Genomic DNA, 25,574 nt, shown 5'->3' on the forward strand with positions numbered 1-25,574 from the left:
CACTTTAGAAAGTCTTGTGTCAGCCATGTTAGGAGGTTTATTGACATTCAAAGAGACTTTGATTGGACGTCTTAAAACCAGTGTTGACAGCATAAAATGTGATGGTTCCCCCTCAGATGCTGTAAGGCGGAGAAGTATTGTCCCTAGGTACAAATACTGATTGGTAGAAGACCGAAGGATGTTGTCTCCTAAGCCTCTCTCAATGTGCAATGGTCCAAGTTATCAGGATGGAAGCCAATTTCAAATCATGGAACTGTACAACAAAAATCCTAAGCATTTATTTTTGGCATAAAAAGTTCAAATCCCCCACTTTTAAAAGTCGTAGCTTATTGTGTGAATGGAATGATGGCCAGTGAAATGAGGTGGGAACGGGCTTTAAGGGAACGTCTTGGGAGGACTGCAGGCTATCTGACACTGGAGACATGACATTGAGAAATTTTCTTTCTTTTTTTATTTTATTATTTTCATCATGTGTAACAAACATTACATTGGCTAAGAACCATCAATGTTACAGGCTTTCATCTTACATTGTGTACTCTTTGCACTCTTTGCAATATCAAAAAGAAACAGCAGATGGATAAATATTAGGCACCATAAAATGACAACAAATGTCCATATGTCGAGAATAATGTAAAGGAAGCATATTCTAGAGTATCAGGGGTACAGTTCAGCAGACAGACGGTACGCTCTTACGTACAGCCCATTCAGGCCTCATGCTACGAATTCTCCAGTGGTAGTGGCGGAGCGGGAGACTCCAGAGCATGTAACAACAATACTAAATGGGATAGCATAAATCTGTCCTATAGGGGATGGCAGTATAGGAGACGGGGAAAGGTGGCCACACACCAGAATTAAGTATTGGCTTCCAGAGGAGGAGCGCCTGACCCATCTGAGTCTCGCTTGAGAAAGTAACTTTGGAGAGGACCCCATATAACCCTGGGCCTAGAGGCTTGTGGGAGTGTTTCAGCATATATGGTCATTTGTTCCTGAAAATAGAGCAGATCTCGCAGCCAATCTTTGAACTTCGGAGCTCTCCACCTGCCCCACCGACAGGCAACTCTGCGCTTTGCCAGTAGGAATCACACAGCCAGGAATTTGCGATGTGATTTGGGTATCTGTGCAGTATAGCCCGAGAGCGCCATAAAGAGGGTCTCTCGCTAATGTGCTATTTGTCATTTTCTCAAGTGCTACATAAGCCTGTTCCCAGAACTCCTGCACCCTCGGGCATTCCCATGCTAAATGCAGAATTCCAGCTTCTGGTCTCCTACACCTTTCACATCGATCATTATCAGACAGTTGGTATCTAAACCTTTTGGCCGGGGTGTCGTACAGACTGTGTAGAAATTTGTAGTGTATTTCCCGCAGTCTACAACTGGCAGAAATCTGTGAGGTCCGGAGACAACAGTATGTCCATTGTTCGTCAGTTACTTCCTCCCCCCAATCTGCGGTCCAGTGTGTTCGGGTTGGACTAGGGTCGCCTATTTGTTGTAGTCGTATGTTGTTGTATAGCCCAGACACTAGATGTTTGCCATCCGCGGAACCCAACATTAGGTGCAAGAAAGCAAGCTTCATGGGCTCCTGTGGGAAGTCAGGGACAACCGACCGTTTTCCCTGTCTGAGTCGAACATATAAGAAAAAATCTAAAGGCGAAGGCTGAATCCCTTGGAAAAAGTGGTCCGAAGAACGGAACACGCCTTCATGAAAAAGACCGCCCCATTTAGTGACATTAATCCTTCCGCACAATTTATGGAAGCCTTTTTCCTGCAACAGTGATACGCAGGGATGATAGGACAGTGGAAGCCTCGAGAAGTATAGCAAGGGGGAATCAAGGAGGTCTGCAATACGGTTCCATGCATCTACAGTGCCCGTGACCGAGGTAGGTGGTGTCGAACGAGTCCGAACAGGGGCATGTATAGTACGAACAGTGTTGTGTGCTGTGGGTAGATTTCTAATGGTTGTCTCCACATAGAACTTTTTTTGTAATTTTTTTAATGTCTTTTTCTGATAGTTATGCTTGAAAATCAATTTGATTAGTTTTTAGGGAATGTATGTTTAAAGGAATACGGTCTAATTAAACTATTTTATATCTATTTTACCAGGTGCTTGACTGGCTGAAAATATTTATATACATATATATTCATCCTGGAGACAAGAACCTGAAGATGATTTACAGAAACTGAAAGAAGCTAGTACTATTGAATCAGTACAGCACTGTGAGTCCAAGCACCTGACAGCCTTTATCATGCCATTTGGTTACTACCAATTTAAAAAATAGATTTTGATTTGAGCAGCAACAAATAATGGATGCCAGCTTTTGGTTGTGGAAAGCAGAAGATTCCCCTATCTGCACCGGAGGGTCGGCCGACCTTTGCGTCTGGGCGGTACAACCAAGACCTTTTATTAAGGGATCAGTGAGTTGTTCATCTCCCGCGTCTGGGAGGTACACTAGAGACCCTCGACTAAGGAGCCTATATTTCCTTGACTGCGTTTGGGTAGGCCTTACAAACCCTAAACTGAAGTGTCTTAGGGTTCCACCTCCTTCCTTTCGGAGCTGTACACAATAAAACCCTCTACGGCTGCGTATGTGATGACCCCTGGGGTTCCCCTCTTCTGTATTGCCTTCGGGTGGACCTCACAGCCCTTTTATATGGTAAAGCAGTTTTGCTTAGCTCCATATATTTTAGCCACATGCCATGCATAAGTGATGCTAAGAGTTTGCTGCAACATGATGTTCTCTCCAAACCTAAAGCAGGACAAAGCTTTCCTCTCACACAGACTACATACAACACGGACTCTCCATCCACCATGTGCAACAAACCGAGTAGAACTTACTTGACCATTCAAAGGCTCTTTTGGCCTCCTAAGGGCTGGGAAAGTCATTGTTAATACATATATACACCATATAAGATGTTCTGGATCAAGGTGTGCGGTGGTTGCTCAGGAGAGTGAATGCAGAGTTACACTAAACGCACAGTACTGCAAAGCTTTTTAAACTATATTCGAAATTGATGGCCAGACAAATTTGTGGTACCAAGTTGAGTTAGACGTTTTTGAGAGGCGAGGTCAGAACTGTCTAATGAAAGCGGCCTCCACGATAAGGATAACGTGGCCCCAGTAGTGTCCAATGAACGGCTTAAGGCACAACAAAATGAAAGGAGAAAAATGCTGGTGATCAGGAACAGACTTGTAAGGATGGGGAGGTTGATGCTAAAAGAAGCATGTTGCGGAAGGCATAAATCATATGCTTGATAGAGCATTTGTAAATCCTATCTCCTCTGCCATCATCCTAGAATATTTGTGGTCACCTGTGACTGTATTTCGTAGAGCGTCATCTAAATGTCCTAACCTACATCATCCAGCTGTTGAAGAGCATCTCAAATCCCCTGGAGATGGTTATTTAATGATTGTATGATGTTTAGATGTTTTAAACATTAACATAACTCTTTCTATTATTCTACACATTTTCATTATCTTATATATGATTAATTATGATGTTATCTATTTATCTTTCTCTCTACTTGTAAACCTCGTTGGGCTTTTATGCACTTGTTATTAAAGTAGCTTTACGATATGCCCTTATATTTCTCCTTTCTTTTATTCCCTATTTTCCTTATTCCTTTCCACTTTCTCCTTTTTTTCCTTTATTAGCTAACATTTAATGTTGTATTATTTTCATAACTTTATGCATCTGATTATATACAGGTCTAACATTTTCCCAACAGACTGCTTTAGAATTTTCACTTATTGTTGGAATATTCTCTACACTTATTTATGATTAAGGCTCCCTGTTTTTACTGATTGTTACAGGTAAATACAGACAGAAAACATTTATTTTCTGGTCTGTATACATTTTTATATGTGGATAAAAATGGAAATTGGGTTTCTTTTTAATAATTCTAAATACTGTCTTCCATGACTGCCGGGCCAATAGCTGTGTGAATTGATAGGTGAGGGGGTTAAAAAAAGGGATTTTAGTATAGAGGCTTTAACAGCAGTAGGTATGCACTAGGTTGATACTGAAATGTGCATATTTTCATACAAGTGCTTGATTTATCTTCTGCGGGTGTTCATATCACTGAAATCTGGCAGGCATTCAAGCATGAGTGCATATTTATCGGTTAAATAAACGAGGAAATATACTAATTTCAGCTTCATTTTTCCACAAAACCCAAAATAAATATGCTAAAAATCCAGATAAAATTAGCTAAAAATAAATATGGATAAATACAGACGGAAATGTCAAACACATAAATACCATAAAACCGGGAGCGCTCTTTATGATACCTCTTTAGAATAAAGCTTTTTTTTCTTAACCCCTTCGCTGCTGCGGCTATTCCACCCGCAGGCTAATGGGGGGGTTCGCGCGGCGGTCCCATGCTTCTGATGGAACCGCTCCGTCACAGCTCGCGGGTGAGCTGTGCTTGTGACGGAACGGTTCCGTCACGGACCCGCCTGCCCATTATTTCGTCAGCGCAGGCGCGGAATTTGCGTTGCGCAGGCGCGGCGAGCGGGCCGTGACGGAACCGTTCCGTCACAAGCACAGCTCACCCGTGGCTTGTGACTGAGCGGTTCCGTCACAAGCATGCAACGGGTTAAACTAAAAAATATAATCACCCGTATGTTTGTTAACACCATACAACCCCCACACTCCTAAGGGATCTATTATACAAATAGTTTCATATAAATACTTCACATACAACCCTTGTGTTTTATATTTTGTGTCTGTTATTTAGCACATATTTACACGTGTGACCATTTCCACTGGGTGAAGGATTGTTTATGCTTTGCCCCAGAGTGTTTGCACCATGTTAAATGCTTTACAATGTTTTTACCTATGCTTAATATACTGTAAATACCTTGTTTTACTATTCTGTTTGCGCTAGAAGAGTTGTGCAGGAAACTCCTAATGGAGTAATGAGTCACGTAGAGCTGATAAATTCTACTCTAGGCTAGGCCTAAACCATGTTTACTGTGTTCAGGTGTTTTACAATGACTTCATAGATAATTAGGGCCTGAACGTCCCAGTGGCCCCTCTAGCTGTCCATAAATCTTTTTTTATTTGTTTGGTTTGTGTTTTACAGCACCACAGTCCTTCGCCAGAGTTCTCAGTTGGAGCTGTGCAGGGAAGGAGACCCGTGTAGCTGGGTGTGTTCAACCAGTCCTTTTCCTCACCCTGGGCCCGATTCACAGAACTAACTTGAGACAAAATCCTAAACTTACTAATTTACTAATCCTAACTTTAGGACTCCAAATACCTTCTGTGAATACCAAAAGTCTTAAAGTTAGGACTCCTAACTTTACCACTTCTAAACTGAAAAGAATCCTAACTTTAAGATGTTCGGTAGTCACAGACGGCATTTAGGAGTCCTAAAGTTAGGACTACTAACTTCTGTGAATACCGAAATGAGTAAGTGCCTTCTGTGAATACCAAAATGAGTAAGTGCCTTCTGTGAATACCAAAATGGTAGTAAGTTTAGGATTTTGTCTAAAGTTAGTTCTGTGAATCGGGCACCAGATTTCTCCCATTCTATTCTCTTGGCACAACGGGTTGAAGGAGTCGTGCGTTGAAAGCTAGCATAGAAAGATTTGGAGGAGGAGGACTGATCCTTTAAATTCACATGCAAGAAGACAACACCATACATTCTGAGAGAGGACTCAAAACTGAGAGGGTAGAAGGATGGCAATAGAACAGACCTCAAACTAGGCTCAGTTCCTAAGAGTTTCTAGTTATGGTGTTAGAGCAAAACATTCTGAGACTGGGGTTATAGTCAATTTCAATTTTCATATCCATAGCAGAAACTCACCTTGTGAGGGATTCACCTGCAGTCCCACGCCAGTCAAGACGAGAACTGTGAGAAGCAAGAGAGTGTTAAGAAAATGAGCGATACAGCAAAGGAGGTTGTGGAGGATGAAGGTACAAAAATTATACATGGGGCAGAGAAAACGATGCAGAGAAAAACTGGTACAGAGGAAAAGGGATGTAAAAAGAGGAAAAGGGGACAGAGGGAGGGGAAAAAGTAATCAGAAACTAAGCAATGCTTAAACAGAAAAAGAGAGAATGAATTAGTGAGAAAGGAACAATTGGGGGCAAAATTAAAGATGTGAAGAGACAGGAGAAGAAAGAAAGGGATATGTGATAGGCATGAGAAAAAAAAACAAGTAGGTTGGAGAGGAAGGGAGATAAATAAGAGGAGAGATAAAAGGTGTAGAAGATAATGAAAAAAATGAAATGACAGATTAAAATCTGAAGAGAATGATCAAAAAGAGGAAAAGCAGAAGAGCGGAATATAAGATAAATAAAGGGAAAAGAGATGAGGAGAATGAATAATACATAATTCTTTTTCCTTAAAAAAACAAAGCAGTTGCTGCCTCCCTCCTCTGATATCTTGGATGAATCTAGAAGGAGGGAATGATGCTGGCTAGCAGGAGACTGATAAGTGTTAGTGATCATGGCATGCTTCTATCCTGTATATATCCTCCTTCTGCCACTCAGTCTCACCTTGTGTGTGCCCAGAGACCTGTGACTTTTGGGTGCACATGGAAGCTCCCAGATCAGAGATGGATCTCAGATGATCACTGAAGATCTGTATTTTCAGCCTCTTCCAGGCCACGTGTGTTGCCCTGCCAAGAAGAGGCCTCAGTGGCAATGCTGAGGCTTCTATGGTGTGTCTGGTGCCTATGCCTCAGGTAGACTTACCCTTGCAGAGAGTGTGGGTGGTCTCAGGACTGGCATGACGTTTGCTGTGCTCAAAATTCCCATAAGTGTCATGCTCAGCAGATGGCAGAGAAGACAGTCTGCACCTGAACCAGCAACCCTAGGCCATACCCACATGGGGCAGACGGGGCAACAACAATCCTGATTGACTTTAGATTCATAGGCATCAATTCACTGGCTTCAGTAGTGGGCACGGGCATCTCTTTAAATTTGAAGGCACTAGTCAGCCCACTAATTTCACCGTGAAAACAGGTTTGCAACACACCCAGGCTGCAGACGTATACTTTCCAATCAGCATCCCTGGACCAGGTCCAGGCTAGAAATCAAAATCAAGTCTGGCAAAAATACTTCATTGTTCATGACTAGGTCATGTGATGGATGAATCCTGCAGCCCATACGGCTCTGAAAGCCCACCTGGAAAGTTGCAGAATGGGAGAATGGCCCATCTGGCCATGCTCTGAACCTGAAATCAACCAGTGAATTAATATTCCCACTCTTCCTTACCAGTCCTCACAAACTAGATACATTTTTTTAGAGTGTTTCAGTCAGCCAGTGTTTCAGATTTTACCAGCTATCCACATATTCCATCCCTTTTCAACCTCCAAGAGCCACGGCCCTCTCCTCTGGCAGACAACGCCTACGAGGAAGGATATTTTGCGACCAATCAAAGAGGGCCTTAGATAATGTCAAAGGAGCCCTCGCTCTTGGATGCTGTTTAATGCCGAGAGACAAGGCAGGGAGGAGCGAATGCCTTTAGTGCGCCCCCCAGGACTGCGTCAGTGGAATGCGGGTCCTCGACAGCACCAGAGGTACCCTCAATCTGTTAGAGGTGACTGGTGAGTCTACCGAGTACTGAGATCTGGGGGCGATGGTCCTTGGAGGCCCCTCTAAGTCTGGTGTCTTAGGGCCTCAAGAGGAGGCAAGGGCGAGTTAGGATGAAGTGACTCAGAAGATAGGATGAGATCATCCATGAAGCCACTTCTAGTGCAGGTATCCTGAGACTTTAGACTGAGCGAACACTCCGTACACCCACCCCAGTTGGATGCAGCTGGTTTACTAGAGCGCGACCACAAAGTGTCCCAAAGTGTAGATGGAACCAAAGCAGACACCAAAGCCTTCCCTACCCCTCCCTTCAGCCACCTGCATGAAGCCCTCACTGTCCCAACATCTGCCCACCTCCTCTTCCCTCTTTACATGCGCCCTTGACCAGAACCACCTCGGCTTTACGACACACAGGGGCCTTCTCTCTGTCTGTGTCCATCGTTTACCACCGCTCCGGGGCAGGAGCTAGAAGGAGGGCTGGAAGGGAGGCTCTGCCTAGGAAAGGTAAGTCCAGAATGGAGGTCAATGGTACAGCCAGTTTTATGATCAATATAGATGGTAGGGCTGGTAAAGCGCAGGGAATCGAGATAAGGGAAGGCATGAGGGCAAAGATCAAAAGTGTGATCAAGGGAAAAGTTGGGGGCAACAAAAGGAATGAGGACAGAGGCTAGAGGGTAAGATCAAGGGCAGGAAAGGGGTTGAGGAAAGAGCCCAGCCGAAGGTGGGCTAGAATAAGGGCTGGCGAAAGGTTGAGGGTAAGAAAGGACCAAAAGGTGGAGAAGGGTTAAGGGCCGGGTCGTGGCTGAGGTTGGGGGCAAGTTTGAGGATGGAGGGTAGGCTCACAGTTGAACTGAGGGTGGGGCAGGGATATGGGTACTGTTGAGGGTCAGTTATGGGATGCAGGGTACATGGCATGGTTGAGAGTGTAGACAGGGCTGCAGGGGGGAAGTAGTGTACACAGGACAGGCCTGGCGAGGGTAAGGAGGGTGTACAGACAGGGCTGGAGGGGGTAGGAATCATTTACAGGAGAGGGCTGATGGCAGACATAGGGACACGGCCAGGACTGAGGGCAGTGACAGCATGCAGGGCAGGGGAGAGGGTTGAGGTCAGGGTCCAGTATGCAGCGCAGTCCTGTGGTGGGGTAGTGACCAGACAGGGTTGAAGACAGGGTTATTCTCAAACACTCACCGATCCCCAGCACCACCAGGATGAAGGAGGCAATTACCACTTTCCGGTTCTTCTGGATCAGAGGGTGCCGGGTCCAACTGGAAGAAAGGGAGAAAGGTGAGAGAACAACTAGAAGAAAGGAAGAAGGGTTAGAGCCAAGGAGAGAACAACTGGAAGAAGGGAAGAAGGGAGAGATCCCAGGAGAAAACAACTGGAAGAAAGGGAGAAGGGTTAGAACCAAGGAGAGAACAACTGGAAGAAAGGAAGAAGGGTTAGGGCCCAGGAGAAAACAACTACAATGAGTAAGTGCCTTCTGTGACTACCAAAATGAGTAAGTACCTTCTGTGAATAGCAAATTGGTAGTAAATTTAGGATTTTGTCTTAAGTTAGTTCTGTGAATCGGGCCCTAGGTGTGCTGTCCTATGGACTGATCCAAAATGTACCTGGCACTTCAATGAAGCAATGAGTGAAGGGGGCAGACCCCAAATCCCTCTATGTATTTATTCCCTTTTCAGGAGAAATCTAAAGATGTCAAGCCAGATCGAAATATTTATGGAGGAAAAAGCCAGAGGCAAAATCTTCTGGAAAGAGGAGTAAGGTCAGACAGTGTAAGGAGCAGAGTGGGGTTCCTAACACAAATCTTCAAAGTACAATGAGCGTTTTATAATGAGGATTACAAAAGGGGAAAATCCTCAAGTAGATTTAAGGAAGCCGAAGTAAAGAGGTGTCTTGGTGCTGGAGATGTGGCTGTCTGAGCACCAGCCCCTGACAACACATACTTTGGTCAACTCTCAGGTTACACGTAAAACACCGAAAAAACTTGTATTATTAGCTGGAACCCACCAGACTGCACAACTCAAAAATAATGTAAAATATGTGGGTGTAAAACTCAAAGGACAGTGCCAATCATCTCTGGGTTCAATAGGAGTTTTTATTTACCAAGAGTACTGATATCATGAACCGTCAACAACATGCTCCACTTTTTACTAAATGACAATACCACCGAAACTCTTGTACTCACGCCTCACACTGCGTCTAACTAGTTTTACAGGAACCTTCCCCCGCAGCCTTAGTAGCTTGTACATAATTCTTGTCAGTATGGCACTCAGCCAGGTTTGTGCATCTGGTTTCTTACTGGAAAGGTACACCGGCTTTGGAAGCCCACACTCAGGTTGGACGCGCAATGCTCATTTACATAGAGTTGTGTCCCTATGGTATATGTACGTGGTCTTGAAGTGTGTCCACTCCTTTAGAGGTTAGAAACAAATAGTCCCACAGTTTGGTGGGCGCCCCCTGATGGTAGAGGGGGTGTAATGTAGCAGAGAGGAAACCAGGGCTGTGCCGGAAAAGGAAATGGAGGCTGGTTTGGGTGGAGGGGCTTTGAAGACAGTCTGCAGGGAAGGATTTGTTTTCTAGTGTGCACTCGGAAGAAATCCAGCCCTACCTCCCAGAGGCGCTCCAAGGGCCATCTGTATGAAAAACGCGTTTTGCGATTCTCAAATTGCGATTTTTAGGGAGTCGGAATTAAAGAATCCCAAAATGCAATGTATGTAGGATTTGCTAAATATTTTACGAATCCTACATATTCCTTATTTGCGAATCGCAAATTGAGATTCACAAATAAGGAATACATTCCCATTCATTCCTATGGGCTAGAAGGCATAGGAAGACATTCTCAATTTGTCAGTCCCAATTAGAGAATCGCAAATTGAGAATGCAATTTCAAGTTTGCAAGGGTGTCAATAGGACACCCCTGAAATAAGTATGTGTGCACATGTGGTGCACATACATGCTCTAAGGGCATGTATGTTCACGACATGACACTTTGAAAAATGCAAGAAAGTGAATTTTTCAAAGAAATCGCAAATTACCACCACTTGAAGTTGGTGGTAATTTGCGACTCCTTAAACCAAAATCGCACAACCTGGGTGCTTCCTACATTGCATTTAAGAAATCGCAATTTGGGATTCCTTAAATGCATTTGCAAAATAGGGATTCGCAAATTTTGCGATTCCTTATTTTGCGAGTGGGTTTTTGTGTGCTGCATTGCACATTGCCTAAATTGTGATTGCAAACGCTGAAATTCTGCGAATTTCAGTGTTTGCAATCGGAATTTGATTTCATACATATGGCCCCAAGTCAATCGACACTCACGGAGGCTTTCACTGAATCCTACCCTAATCCCTAGTTGATAGTGCCCCAGAGACTGCCCTCAACGACTCACCTGAAGCACTCCCTGTAGGAGCGCTGAGTGGTGTTACTCATTGTGCTGAAGGACCACTGCGAGCTGCGTGTGGAGAGTCGGCTCACGTCTCTGTGGGGGAGACAAGGCAATGTTACACAAAATATTGGATTATGACCCCCCCGTCCCCCCATCGCACACACCACCAGACACAGAAGCAAACTCCCATGACCCCAAAACTACTTTCCGCCAAAGACAGTAGTCCGATCTGGGGACCCTCAACTTAACACACCATCACAGAAAGGGGACCAATGGAAGTCTACCTAATATTTCCACTAGAGATAGAAACAGACCCTCATCTCAAGACCTCTAAAGTGTTCATAACTCCCAGCCCCGCCAAGTACCATGCATCAGGTGCTAGACCAACGCATTTCGATTTGGGGGTCCACAAACTAAAGTGGGTGATGGACGGAGTGTTGAACATTGCAAGCACTCACCTCCAGTCAACTGATCTGGGTTTAATCCATCATTATTCTTTAGCTCACTCCGCCACCCCAGTTCATATATGGCCATATGCAAATAAGTCTGGCCCTGTGCCTGAACTGCCAAGCCATGTCTTCCCTGGACCGGAAAAAAAGCAACTGGGGTGGCGGAGTGAGCTAAAGAATGATGATGGATTAAACCTAGATCAGTTGACTGGGTGTGAGTGCTTGCAATGTTCAACACTCCGCCCATCATCCTCTTTGGTTTTGCTTGTTCGCCCTAAGTTGGAAGGGTGTGCCCAGACGTGGGTCCCTTGCTCACTGGATTCAAGCTAGCCTGGCTGATGACGGCTGATTAGCCAGAAACCGGTCCCAGGATGCTAGTTTCCGGTCCTGGGAAGACATGGCTTGGCAGTTTGGGCTGGACTGTTCCCATGACGCACATGGTCAGACTGATTTACATATGGCCATGTCTGAACTGGGGTGGCGGAGTGAGCTACAGAATGATGATGGATTAAGCCCAGATCAGTTGACTGGGGGTGAGTGCTTGCAATGTTCAACATTCCGTCCGTCATCCCCTTTGGTTTTGCTCTGCTAATTGGCACCATTGACTAAGAAAGCTGGCAGCGTGCGCTTGGCACTGCTTGCGGTAGGCTTGGGGGATGGCTCAGCTCACTCTGGGCTGGCTTAGGCTAAAACGTAACAACATTCACAGGTACTGCATCATTCAGACTTCCTGACGTCGTGAGAGCGAGCGAGTCAGTCTGTCTGATTTCCCCAACGTCTACTGCCTAGACAGCCAGGATAGACACTGTGTCGCACACACACCTATCAGCATGCCTGGCTGCCAGTGGCGCAAGAGGGTGGGCGCCACAGTTTAAGTTTGGCAGTGCAGCCCGCCGCTGCTCGCACCGTGCATTGTTGTGCAGTGTGCCCGTGATGATGTATACTGACCCCTGACCCGCCCAAAGGCCGCGACTAGCGTTGTAGTGCCTCAGCAGCCATGATGAAGAATGCTGTGACGCAAGTCGTAAAGTACTGGACCGATCAGCGTCCGCTGCTTATAGCTATCGTTGTGGCTGTCTGGTCCGTAACATCATGACTTTGCCTGCTAGACACAAGACTAGTAAGTGTAACTACTGGTTTTCTCCTTCTTAATTTAATTTACTTTTAGAGCGCGTCATCATGAGCCTAAGTAAAGTTACAGCTGAGACCTCAGACCCTGAAGCTTCTCTGTGACTGGCTGCCGAGTGCTCTCATGCTGCGGCTGGTGATGCGGCTGCAGGGCTGGGCAGTGACACACTTTGGGTCAGACTTTTCAGCTGGGTAAATTGATTTCAATTATTTTAGAGAGCTAACAGCTGAGCTAAAGTCTTTTGAAAAATTACAGCCCATGTGCCTCAGCCTCTCACTCTCCTGAGGATTGCCTGGTGTTGCGGCATGTTGGGCCGCGCTCCGAGGACGCGAGTAAGCTGACTGTAGTCATTTCTGAATAATTATGAACATTTATTAGCAGGGAGCGGAGATCATCCGCGCTGGAGCCTCTCACGTCCTGTTTGGTACAGTCGGGTCCCAAAGTGCCCTTCCATTTCTGGTGCTTTGCAGAAGTTTTAAGACCTTCTTAAAGTTTCCTATTGCTCAAATGGGTGTCACTCATAGTTGTTGAATGCCACTCATAACTACACTGAAATTATGAAAATGTCACAGATAAACAATCTGGAACCTTGGCAGCTAAGCTCAAGCAAGGGGGCTTGTCAGAGACCTCCTGCCCTTTTTCATAACACCTGGGTCTTTGGAACGTCATCTTCTGCTGGCTCCCATCAGGGGCGGCCTTAGGCATGTGCAAGCTGTGCACCTGCACAGGGCCACCAAACCCCAGGGGCCACCACGCCAATATACATCCTTAATATAATAATCCTCTGAAGATGGATACATATTTGCGTGGCGGCCCCTGGCAGGGATTTGGCAGCCTCTGGCTCTTTTCCCCTTCCAAACACCCTGACCCCCTCCAATTTTCACTGGCCTCCGCGCTCCGCCCCGCAAGGACCCCCTCTTCCGTGGCCCCCTACCTACGCTCCCTGCCCAGGGCCCCCATGAGCCTAGAGCCGCCCCTGCTCCCATGAAGGGCACATTGGACTTCCATTTGTTCGAGAGACTTCCTGAGGTCCCCCACAAGCTAACCTGTGCAGTCTCCACAGGGGGTGCCTACATCACCAGCCACCCTGCCCTCATCCACCGTGAAGTGGCCTGATTCAGTTTTGGTTTAGGCGCTGCAGCAAATGTTGCTGTTGGGAGCCATCATTTTGTATTTTAACAGGGACGCCATTCCTAGCTTGCCTGTTGCAACCCCCGGCACTGCAATTGTGACCCCCTGGCATCAAAGGTGGCAACAGGAACACAGGAAGGCTCGTCCTTATGGACATCGGTTGGGGCTTCAAACTCTTCTTTTTTGGCAACTGTTTATTACACTGACACTGACAGTGAATAGCAGTACATTACTCCCTATTTGTGTAATAACAAATGGAGTACAATTGGCAGCCCAGTTAAGGTAGTCCATGCCTATCTCCCCCTCCTTCCTTCCCTCTGCATTTCCTGCTGTCCTGGTTTGGTCCATGCCAATCTCTCCCCCTCCCCCCTTATTCCCTTCCTCAGCAGTTCATCCTGTCCTGGTTTGGTCCATACCTACCTGCCCCTCCTCTGCCCTTCTGTCCCTCCCTCTGCAGTGCCTGCCCTCCTTGGCTTGACACACCTGTGCCCGCTGCCCTCCCCCACCCAACTGTTTCTAATTCGGCTCCGAGCCTGCTGAATTCTCACCTAAAGTCGATGTTTGTCCCATTTGGAGAGTGGGCTCCATCTTCGTCATTTTCCAGATTCTACAATTCAAATGAGAACAAAATGAACCACACAGCAACCCAGCTCTAGGGACACGGACATGATAAACCCGGAGCCATGCAGCACTTCATGCCTCGCCTCTGCTGTTTCAAAGCGCTTTATATGACAGTTGTTACTATTACCCAATTGAATGGTACTCAATTTTCTTCCCTCAGTAGCATGCGAGGCAGAGTAGACCACATATTAATGTTAAAAACAAATTCATAAAGCATCTCATACATTAACACAATATTTAAATACATAATTTAATTTCGTTACAATACTGTATAAAAAATATATTACTGGTCTGTCAATGCGGAGTTTCGGTGCAGATCAGAATGGTTCACACGTCCTTCATCAGGACATTCCTTAGTATTAACCAGGACAGAAGTCACACTCATTGGAGTTACTTGTTTGGAGGGGTAGCAACTCCAGTCTGGGGGGAGGCAGTGCCAGTCTGGAGGGAGGCAGCACCAGTCTGGGGGCAGGGAGGCAGCGCCAGTCTGGGTGGGCTACGCCAGTTTGGGGGGGGTCGTAGTGCCAGTCTTGGGGGTGGCAGCCCCAGTCTGGGGGGAGCTGGCTCTAGTCGGAGAGGGAGGTAGGTCCAGTGAGGTGGGGGAGGGAGGCAGTGGAGGCAATCAACAGCAGTTGCGGCTGGGGTAGGGCGGAGGGGGGCACAGGCTAGGTTTATAGTATGGAGTATAGAGGTTGCAGTAGGTGAGATCTGTGGGGCATGACGTGCCCATACCTTTTTTTAACCGCATCGCTGCTGGATAGATTCCTATGCTGTGCTGGACAGCAATAAAAAAGGGTGTGGTCATGACGAGCTCAGCTAGTCATGAGCACTGTACTGCATGACGAGCTGAGCTCGTCATGAGCATGGAAGGGGTAACAAAAACAGTTTTTTCTTATTTTTGAAAGAAAACCGTCAGGGACAAGTAATTCCGACAGCTGAGAAGCTTCAAATAAAGTGGTAGGCAGGCAGGGCTTTAAGTGGGCCGGGTCTCAAGGGGTCTGAGCACCTGCAGTTTTTTTAAGGGGGGCTCGAAACGGGTCTCTATCGGGCTCTGTTTTGAGCCCTGGCACAGGCTGGACGTTTTTTTTCCGAACTGCAGTGACAGCAGTTTGCTGTCACTTCAGTCCGGAAAAAAGTGCCAGGGCGCAAAACAGCCCTATAGAGACCCGTTTCGAGACCGCAGGCACGTTGATGTGCGCTGCCCACACTGCTCACTCCTCACTAGGGGAGAAGCTATGGCATGACATCATACGAGGTGAGCGTTATGGGGGAAGGGAAATCCTTAAAGAGTCATTTTCTTTCTGGATTTCCCTTCTCTTTCTAAAACGCAGCAACATTGTGGTAGGGTCACCAGGGCTTTAATTGGAAGCTTTTTCAATATTATATGTAACAAGCATTAGATGAAGCTTATTTATCTTATGCAACTAATAATCATTGACAAAGCCAATAGTCCTTACTTGTTGTAGGTATGATGTCACTTGTTGTATCACATATCTGGATGCAATGACAGAAACACCAAAATACAAGTCGGGCGGCAAACTATGATAAGCACAGATTTTTAGCGTGTTTTAAAGCCACGCCCCTAATTGCACTGGCCACGCCCCTTTGAGAGACCCCCCCCCCCAGTTTTTTCATCCCACTTAAAGCCCTGCGGGCAGGGACTCTACTGTGCTGTGTGGCCGAGGAAGGGGAAGACGGCTAAACAAGAAACCAGCCTTCTGCCAGGGTGCCTGGTCCTTAAAAGAAATTTAAATGTGTGCAATTGCTTAATATGCAAATGTAAACATCACATAGAAGCTAGTATGGGCTTTAATTGATGCAGTCACTTGAAGCTTCCTGCTGACACAGATTCTTTTTTTGGAAGAGTATTGTTAGGAGCTACCAGCTAAACTGTGGATTTTGCGCTTTTAAAGGACAGTTATAATAATGTCTGTATTAGGTACAGTCTGTGTATTATTAGAATTTATATTTTGAAATATTTTTTCTTTTGTAATCTTAAACCTAAATTCATTTGTGCATGTTGTGGCAGCCTTTCTTACACTATGTGTGATACTATATTTCCTTCCGATTAGTCTTGGATTTATTTTTCATTTACGAAGCAAGCTACTTTACATGCAGTTACCTGAAGGTGAAAGACCATCAAAATAGGCACGCAGTAAACTTCTACACTGCATCCACAAATGCTTTGATAAAGCAACTTTACATGTTAATAAGCATATAACCAATTCACAAAAGTGAACTCTGATATTGAAAAATATCAGGCAATGAGAGAGGTGATGATTTTGGGGTCGCTCCTACCCTAGGGGGAGGACCAAGCAGATGTCTTGAACACAAAGAGCATATCATGGTGAACGATTCTGTGGTGGTCCCATCCTCTTAAGACAACCTCAAGCACAGTTAATATCGGATTGTATTTATGCCCATAATAACTGTGCTTGGGGTGGCCCTAAGAGGACGGGGCCACCACTGAATCGTTCAGCATGATATGCTCTTTGTGTTCAAGGCATCTGCTTGATCCTCCCCCTACGTTAGGAGGGACCCCAAAATCATCACCTCTCTCATTGCTTGCAAAATTATCACTTTCACTTTTGTAAAATGATTATATGCATTTTAGCATGTAAAGACCAAGTACAGCTTGGTAAGTGCTGAAGTGCTAGAGGTGAATCCTGATCCCTGAAGGGCTGGGCCTGCAGTCGATCTGTCTTGACCGTGGCTGCGTCACTAGGGGTGAAGGTGAGCCAGGGATCGAGACTTCCTGTCTCTCTAATCCTGTGGATGTGGGCCTTGGTACCCTGGCCTGCCCGGGCAAGGCTGACACTCCTGGGTGAGGTGGACAGGCCATTACTAGGGAGGGGTCGCTAGGGAATCCCTAAGGCGGTGAGGACGGGCCTGCGACTCCTGGCTTGCCCGGGACCTGGCTGAAGCCTCAAGCTGGTGGGAGACATGTGGGGCTTTCTCTGAGTAAGAACCTGAGGCTGCTGTACATGGATTCTATTACAGGACTGGAGGCTTCAGATTATGCTTCTCTTTCTTTACTGTATAAAAACACAGCAGCCAATAAACATACAGTTTAGTGCAAATAAAACTTCAAAGTCCATGATGCTTGGCGTAGCCACGCCCCCTTCAGCACCCATAAGAGCCTAGGTCACACCTCCAGCTTCCTCTTTCTTTGCTGCTCACACAGCAAGAGTTAAGTGCCCAGCCCCTACCTATATGCCTGTGTGCTGTTTTGAATACTTTATATGGTTAATTGGGGACGATTTGAATGTGTTTTCATAGTTAAAGATTGCAAATGCGCCCCTAGTGCTTAGCCCTTATGTATGTTTATTGGTATTGCTTGTTTTCGGTTTATTTGGGGCTTGTCGACTTGAGCGCGGGCTTTCCCGTTGTGTATTCCCCGCCGGAGGCGGGCGGTTTGACAGGCGCGCCTCGCGCTTGATCGGAGCTCTGCTCTGACCTCCAGAAAGTAAGCGCCTAGCAGCGCGAGAGTCAGCAAATAACCGATTGACGGTCGCGCCTGCCTGGGGCTTCCATCAGTGCCCTCGTCCCCTGGCAGGCTGCGCGAGGGCTCCCCTAGTCGCCCGGACACACAAGTGAGCCGCAAACCACACGGCAGGAGCGTGTAGCACAATGCGCACCCATTGGGCTTGTTTTTAGTAGGATTTGGGTGCGCGTTGGGCTACACACGCCGAATGCCGTTTTTTCACCATTCACACACCAAATATTGATCGGAGTTGGTTGATTTCACGCCTGACTGGCTGTAAGAATAGTCTTTGCCTTGAATTGGAGTGGTACACGCTCCTTGTATTTATATTTTGGCTCCGACGCCCTGCTGGGCTGCAATAATTAAATACAGCATCTCCTGAGGGGGTCTTAGACTGACTCTAACATTAAATTACAGTGTGCATGGGGCTGACCCCCACTCCCCCCCGACTCCTCTTGTGCCTCCCTCTTTGGATTAGGGTGTGTAATCTCAGCTTTATCGCAATTCATTTCGGATGATTGGCAATATTACGATGAGGAGGCGGAGGAAGGACCCTATGAAGGGCAGCATTCTGCTGCAGTGGAGGATAAAATTGTGGAGGCCCTGGATGCATCAGTCCAGGCCTCGGTTAGTAAGGCAGTGGAAAGTGCAGTGCCAGCTACTGTACAACAAGCATTGGCAGCAGCATTAAAGCCGATCACCAAATAGCTCGAGAGCTTTGCTAAGCGCCATGGCTTTGCCAAAGACAAGTCCGGTAAAAAACTGACACCAACTCCGCAGGCAGGTTCCGCAGAACAGTGGCCACACTCCGGCGCTTTGGGCTCTCTTCCGAACCCGTCCAATTCAGATCACGCTTATGCAAGCAGTGGTAAGGCGAAGAGCAAACAGCATTACGTGGACAATGATACCACCGCCACCACTGACACCGATTCTACCGACACAGATGAGGAGCGGCCCCCGAAGAAGAGGGCAAAGAAATCTGCCTCTTCGGCTTCAGAGCCTCCTCCTCCCGACACTCCGTTTACTTTCAACCCTTCGGAAATTATGCATCCCCGGTCCAAAGATTGGGTCCCGGCCCCGGCTGTGACACAGTATCTACAAGAGAATCTAAGGAAAGGGTTCGATAAGGAGGTCCGCAACAGACTGCGGTCCGAGTGTCCCCGTCCTGATCTTCCCCACAGGGTTTATGAGACCCCAGAGATCGACGCCAGCATGCTGACGTTCCTAAAGAAGTTCGCCAAAGACCCCAAGAAGGGTTTGGATCGTGCCTGGAGGGGATGCCAGGATAAGATGCTAGATGTGGTGGGACCCGTATCCAAGATCTTAGAAATGGCTTTCCATGCCTATGAGACCAACGTCATTATAGATCCGGATATTCTGGCGGGTTGGACCCAGCGCGCAATCTGTCTCCTCGGAAATGCTAACTGCGCAGTGTTTTCGGAGCGGCGCAAGTCGCTGTTAATGAGAATGGACTCGAATTTGACTGAGTTGGCAACGGCTGAGCCGGGTCCCCTAGCAGAGGGCAATCTCTTTGGAGATCGCTTTGTGAAGGACGTTTCAAAATACGTGGGAACCTTCACTTCCCTGGACAAGGCCTAATCAGGCATTAAGCGGGCCCTACAGAATAACCTTTTTAATAGGGCCGGACGAGGTAGGGGACGCTTGCCAGGCCGTTTCGGCAATCAAGGTCCCCACAGAGGTGATTTCGGAAGAGGTCGAGGCGATTGGGACTCGACAAGAGGAGGTACCTTCTATCCGCAACGTCGCAGATACTCCAGAAACAAATATCATGGAGGCGGCAACAGGGCAGGTTTCCACGCCCAGAACAATTCAGGTGAGTGCTCTGGATTGCTTTTGCATGCCTTTGGGGGGTCGCACAATGTTTTTCTTACACAATTGGAGTCTCCTGACTCAAGATGCATGGGCCCTTCAGACCATTCAGGGGTTTCACCTAGTTTTCTATCAGACTGCCACACAGAGGGTGGCCCCGAGGGTTCTCCATTTTTCCCGAATAGAGGCGAGTTCTATAGACAGCGAGATGGAAGAATTGCTTCACAAACACGCCATAGCAAGGTGCGAGTACAACCCGCACTGCTTTTGCAGCAATATCTTCCTTGTACAGAAAAGGGGCGGAGGTCACAGGCTTGTGTTGAACTTGAAGGATTTCAATTACTTCCTAGTCTACAACCATTTCAAGATGGAGGGGATCCATCTGTTAACAGATCTTTTACAGTCAGGGGATTGGATGGTGCGTTTTGACCTGAAAGATGCTTATCTTTCCATTCCCATCTATCATCCTCACCGTCGGTTCCTTCAGTTTCAGTGGAGAGGAAGTTGGTTCGAATATTCGGCCCTTCCTTTCGGGCTTTCCTCTGCTCCTTGGTGCTTCACCAAAGTGATGAAGGCGGTGGTGGCACACCTGAGAGAACAGGGGGTGCGTCTCATTATTTACCTAGACGACATCCTAATTTTGGCTCACAGCCCGGAGCTGGTGTCGAGGCATCTTCAGATGACCATATCCCTACTCCAGAATCTAGGATTTGTAATAAACAAAGACAAATCAGCCCTAATTCCGTCGCAGGAGATGGACTTTCTGGGTTTTGTGATCAACTCGCAGATAGCGCAGTTGAGTATGCCAAAATCGAAGTTGAAGGACTTGAAGAAGGAGATCATATCTCTTTTGAGCAAACAGATGACCTCACTCAGGTCAGTTGCCAGAGTAGTAGGGTTGTTGGCCTCGTCAGTGCAAGCGATTTTTCCAGGTCCTCTACACTACAGGGCTCTGCAGAGACTCAAAATCCAGCACCTTCAGAGAGGGCTGGCCTACTCGGATTTGATCCCACTGACTCAGGAAGTGCGGGACGAGATGCAATGGTGGCTAAGCCACGTGGAGGCGTGGAACGGCAGGGCCATCTTCGGCTCCGTGCCGGAAGTAGTCATAGAATCAGACACCAGCCTTTGGGGCTGAGGCGCGCGTTGTGGCGAGGTTTCCACAGGAGGAAGATGGTCGCAAGAAGAACTAAAATTCCACATAAATTGTCTGGAGCTTCTAGCGGGCTCCTTCGCGATCAAGACACTCTCACCCCAGAAGAGCTCGTGTTGCATCCTCCTTCGGATGGACAACGTGTCTGCGGTTCGATATATAAACAAGCTGGGGGGGACGAGATCATCCATGCTGGTAGAGATAGCCAAGGATTTTTGGCATTATTGTCTCAGTCATCAGATCTCGGTGATTGCGGAGTACATTCCGGGGCAGTCCAATGTAATAGCGGACTGGAACTCGAGACATCTTCGGGATTACAGCGATTGGCAGCTGGTTCCCAAGATATTCACTTGGTTGCAGGACCTGTGGGGTCCGTGCCAGAGGGACCTTTTTGCGTCCAGGCTGAACCGTCAACTTCCCAGGTTTTTCAGCTGCAGGCCGGATCCAGCAGCGGAGGCAACGGATGCATTCTTACAGGACTGGTCGGGGCAGTGAACTATGCACTCCCCCCCTTTCTGTTGATTCCACGAGTGGCCTCTCACATTCTCAAGCAGAAGGCCGAGGTGATTCTAGTGACGCCTCTGTGGCAGTCGCAACCATGGTTCCCGATGTTGTTAGGGATATGTTGCGACCTTCCCAGGAGAATTCCATGGTCGGAGTCGCTATTGCTGGGACCAGCGCGGGAACAGCACCCGCTAATTCTGTCTCAGAGCCTCGCGCTGATGGCATGGAGGCTGTCAGGCAACAGTGGAACGTGCCTGGAGTTTCGGGAACGGCTAGCGATTTCATTAAGCAAGCCTGGGCTCCCTCCACGAGAAAAAGGTACTCTTCAGCCTGGAAGAGTTGGTTATGTTGGTGCGTGGAACGGGATCTGGATCCCGTGGGGGCAGGACTTTCTCACGTAGTAAATTTCTTGTCGGACAAAGCGACTAGCGGTTTGGCCTACAGATCCGTGAACAATTTCCGGTCGGCCATTTCGGCGGGACACACCAACATTAACGGGAAACCGGTGGGCATGCATCCCTTGGTTTGTAAGCTCCTTAAGGGCATACGGGTAGCAAATCCTCCCAAGCCAAAATACTCTGGGCTTTGGGATGTCTCTTCGGTTATTAAATTTCTGGACAACTGGCCATCTAACGACTTGCTCTCTAGGAAGCAGTTGTCAGCAAAGTTAGCAATGCTGTTATGTTTGTCAGCATGCAGGAGATCATCGGACGTTCGTGCCTTGGATATTGCAGGTAGAGTATTTACTCCGGAGGGAGTTTCTTTTACTATTACAGGTCGCACGAAGACACTTTCTAGACACATTGAGTATAATGCTTTTCCTAGTAATCCAAAATTATGTGTGGTCCAATGCTTGAAATCATACGAGGAGTGTACTCGTTCCTTAAAGCCCTCGGGGGTCACGCAGCTTTTGATAGCTGTGCAAAAGCCATTTAAACCTGTGTCCTCGGCTACTATAGCGAGATGGCTAAAATTTATCATGAAGGAGTCTGGCATTGATGTTCAATTGTTCGGGGCGCACTCGGTGCAAGGTGCCATGGCTTCAAAATCGTATTTGTTGGGGGCTAATATTCAAGATATAATGCATTGTGCAGATTGGTCGTCTGAATCGACATTCAAACAGTTTTATTATAAGCCGGTGGGAGACATTACTTCTGTGGTATTTAATACAGCTTTGAACTAGCATAATCTGAAGCCTCCGGTCCTGTAATAGAATCAAAAATTAGCTAGCATTCGCGCCAAGAATTTTCAATTCTATTAAGGACACGGAGGCGAGGATTATCCCACCCGGCTATGTTCAATGTATGATCATGCTTGCCCACCAGTTGTATTATGACTACTCTGTTATTTACAGCAGTTACGGGTTATTTATTTCATTTTTTCCAGGCAATGACAAGAACAAAGAGTAAGAAGTCTTCCGTTGAAGAATGATGTTGGAACAATGTTCCGGTTATTCCATGTTGGAGAAGTTTTATAGTCTGTTTATGGTTCATGGACTTGTGCAGTTCACGCAAAGAAAGAGGAAGCTGGAGGTGTGACCTAGGCTCTTATGGGTGCTGAAGTGGGCGTGGCTACGCCAAGCATCATGGACTTTGAAGTTTTATTTGCACCAAGCTGTATGTTTATTGGCTGCTGTGTTTTTATACAGTAAAGAAAGAGAAGCATAATCCTCGCCTCCGTGTCCTTAATAGAATTGAAAATTCTTGGCGCGAATGCTAGCTAATTTTTGATCCCAGACTACGGAGGTGTGTCCCATCCTCTATTCCATTCAGGAAGAGGTGCCACAGGTACATACAGAGAGCCCCCGCTGGGGGGCCGTGGTGCCTTTCGGCACAGACCTGTTACACCTCCTGTCAGAGAGGTAAGACTGAGACATTGTTTCCATTTCTCGTGCTAAGACAGGAGCTGCAGAGAGGCCTCGGGGGTGGGGGCTCTGCCCACCTCCTGCACAGTTACACCTGCTTCTTCCCAGCTGTGAGCTGCAGCACGTCTGTCCTCTGCTCCTTGTTCATCCTCCCCCCTCCAATTCCAGAGACAGAGGCTTATGCAGCGCGAAGTGGCAGCCTTCCTTGATTTGACCCCCACGGCTGCCCTTTCCATCTTTAATACTGCCACTGACTGCCAGAGGTCTCCATTATGGCCTCATGTTCCCACATGGCGGGTAATACCCGTGCCTTTGATTTTGTGTGCCAAAAACTGTGCGAGTTGAAGTAAGTGAAGTGCACCCCAAGGAGAATTTTTTTTATTTCTAGTGGATGCGATTATTAAGAAGGAATGCAGCATTGCTGAACATGCTGTGGAGTGTATACAGAATTTTTCTACCAGAGGCATTTATGATGTGACTTTATCGAGCGACTCTATTTGTCAGAGTTTTTTGCAGCATGTGGCAAATCGTAAGGACAGCAGGTCTTTCAGTGGCCTCACTGTTACTTCCATGTCTGCCCCAAAAGAAGTTATTCTTGTGGTACACATGTGCAACCCATATACTGATCGAAGGTTGATTCAGGTGTTTTGGAATGTTAATGCAGTACCATCAGGGGTGGGCAAAAAATAAAAAACATTTGTTAATTATGGAATGGGAAAAGGAAGTATACAGTCACATTTAAGGAAGACCCAACTGGTATACGGGGCTTGACACATCCCCCACAGACTTTCTCCCTGGGGGCAAATAAGGGGTTCTTGGTGTATTCAGGACATGGTGAACTCAACAAATGTGACATCAAAGGATCCTTTTCACGGTCCTTCGTTGCACCTTGTAGAAAAGGTGGCAAAGCTGGATAACATTTATCGATGGCCATTTTATGTTGCCTGTGCAACTCTTCACTCGCTTGATCTTCCTCATTATCTTTAAACTGCCTAGCAGCTTGCATTATCGATATACCCTTCTCTATTTTATCTTTCATCTTTTTTTTTTATCAACATCTGTTTTACTAAGCTCCCACACAGGGGAACGCACGTGAAAAGATGACACTTACACAGCGTTAAGCCTACAACCCCCAAGGGGCCGGCCGCGACATATCACTGGAGGTATAATAGCTGCTTGTGTATGCAGGACCCGTAATTCTGTCGGTCACATAGTCAATGTCCTGCTGGCAACCAGCTCGGGCAGTCATTTGGAAAGAGCAGTACGTGCAAGCGATCATGCCCAATTGTCACCGCGCTTTAAATGCAGCCCAGAGGGGTGCGCAACAACAAGTGGGGCAAACAGGGCCCAACAACAGACCAAGGCGGTCCAACACATGACCAGAGACTAACGAAAAGCAACAGAGAAAGTAGAGACAGAGTCCAGGGATAGCAGAGAGAAAGGTGGGAAAGAGGGAGCCAAGCTAGGGGGGGCGATAGGACCCAGGGAGTAACAGTCATCAGGATTCACAGTCACATCTCCATGTCGGGTTCACAGGTCATCAGTCTAGGGCGTCACGGGGAGTAAAGGGAAGCACAGCATCCTCCACTAATCGCAGCGCTCGCAGCCTGGGGGGCATGTTTCTAGCATGTTCGCTCTTGCATAGATACATCACTAGGGGCCGCCAAACTTTCTCAAAGCGTGTAGTGCGGGACTGTAATCTCGCTGAAAGCATCTCCATAGTGATGACCTGCCAGAGTCTCCCAAACCATGCGGCAAGGGGGGGGGGAGTCTCCGCCTTTTTCCAGTACAAGGCAATGAGTTGTTTGGCAGCGCCCAGCATTTGTAACGCTACACTCCATTCGTTACGGGTCAGGGCTAGCAAATTGGCAGGTTTGATTCCCAGTAACACTGTGCTGGCGGCATCAGGCAGGGGAAACCCCAGAACCCTCCTTATGTGGCTCAGTACCTCTTTCCAGAAGATAGCGATCAAAGGGCAGGTCCACCATATGTGCAGGAAATCCCCAGGCACATGTCGGCACCTCCAACAACCCGGAGAGGAAGATGGGAACATCTTGTGCAGGCGCTGTGGTGTGTAGTACCATTGCGTCATTACTTTGTACGCATTTTCTTGTTGCGGTATGCTGTGGAATATCTTGGGGATGTCTCCCCAGAGGCGAGCCCATTGCGTCGGCAGAATATCCTCACCCAGCGTCGTATTCCATTTTTGCTGATACTGCTGGCAAGGGGGAGCTGGGGGGTGTTGCAGAATGTGGTAAATTCGAGGGATCAAGCCCTTCGTGTCGGTGCAAGAGCGTGCAAGACGCTCAAATTGGGTAAAGGTCCTAGTGGCCCCTGGATATATCACGTCCGACAAGGCCCAATGACGCAATTGGAGAAATTGTAGTTCAGCTTCCGGCGGGAGTCGGAATTCCTCTCGACAATGGGCAAAAGTCTTTAGGGTGCCCCCATCGAAGAGATCCGTAAGGACTCGACAGTCACCTT

General features: G+C 47.3%; 1 protein-coding gene across 1 annotated transcript in view; it reads right to left on the reverse strand.

The window, feature by feature from the left end:
* The window catches only part of TMEM134 (transmembrane protein 134), an 87,950-nt gene that overhangs the window by 27,927 nt on the left and 34,449 nt on the right, over positions 1-25,574 (reverse strand). Inside the window, exons 2-5 of the mRNA XM_086953249.1 lie at positions 14,183-14,241; positions 10,929-11,018; positions 8,726-8,802; positions 5,805-5,849 (exon numbers count right to left, since the gene is read on the reverse strand). Coding sequence (XP_086809375.1) covers positions 5,805-5,849; positions 8,726-8,802; positions 10,929-11,018; positions 14,183-14,241 — 271 coding nt within the window. The remainder of the gene's footprint in view (positions 1-5,804; positions 5,850-8,725; positions 8,803-10,928; positions 11,019-14,182; positions 14,242-25,574) is intronic.

The sequence above is a fragment of the Lissotriton vulgaris genome, chromosome 1_2 (assembly GCF_964263255.1).
Source record: "Lissotriton vulgaris chromosome 1_2, aLisVul1.2, whole genome shotgun sequence".
NCBI lineage: Eukaryota > Metazoa > Chordata > Amphibia > Caudata > Salamandridae > Lissotriton > Lissotriton vulgaris.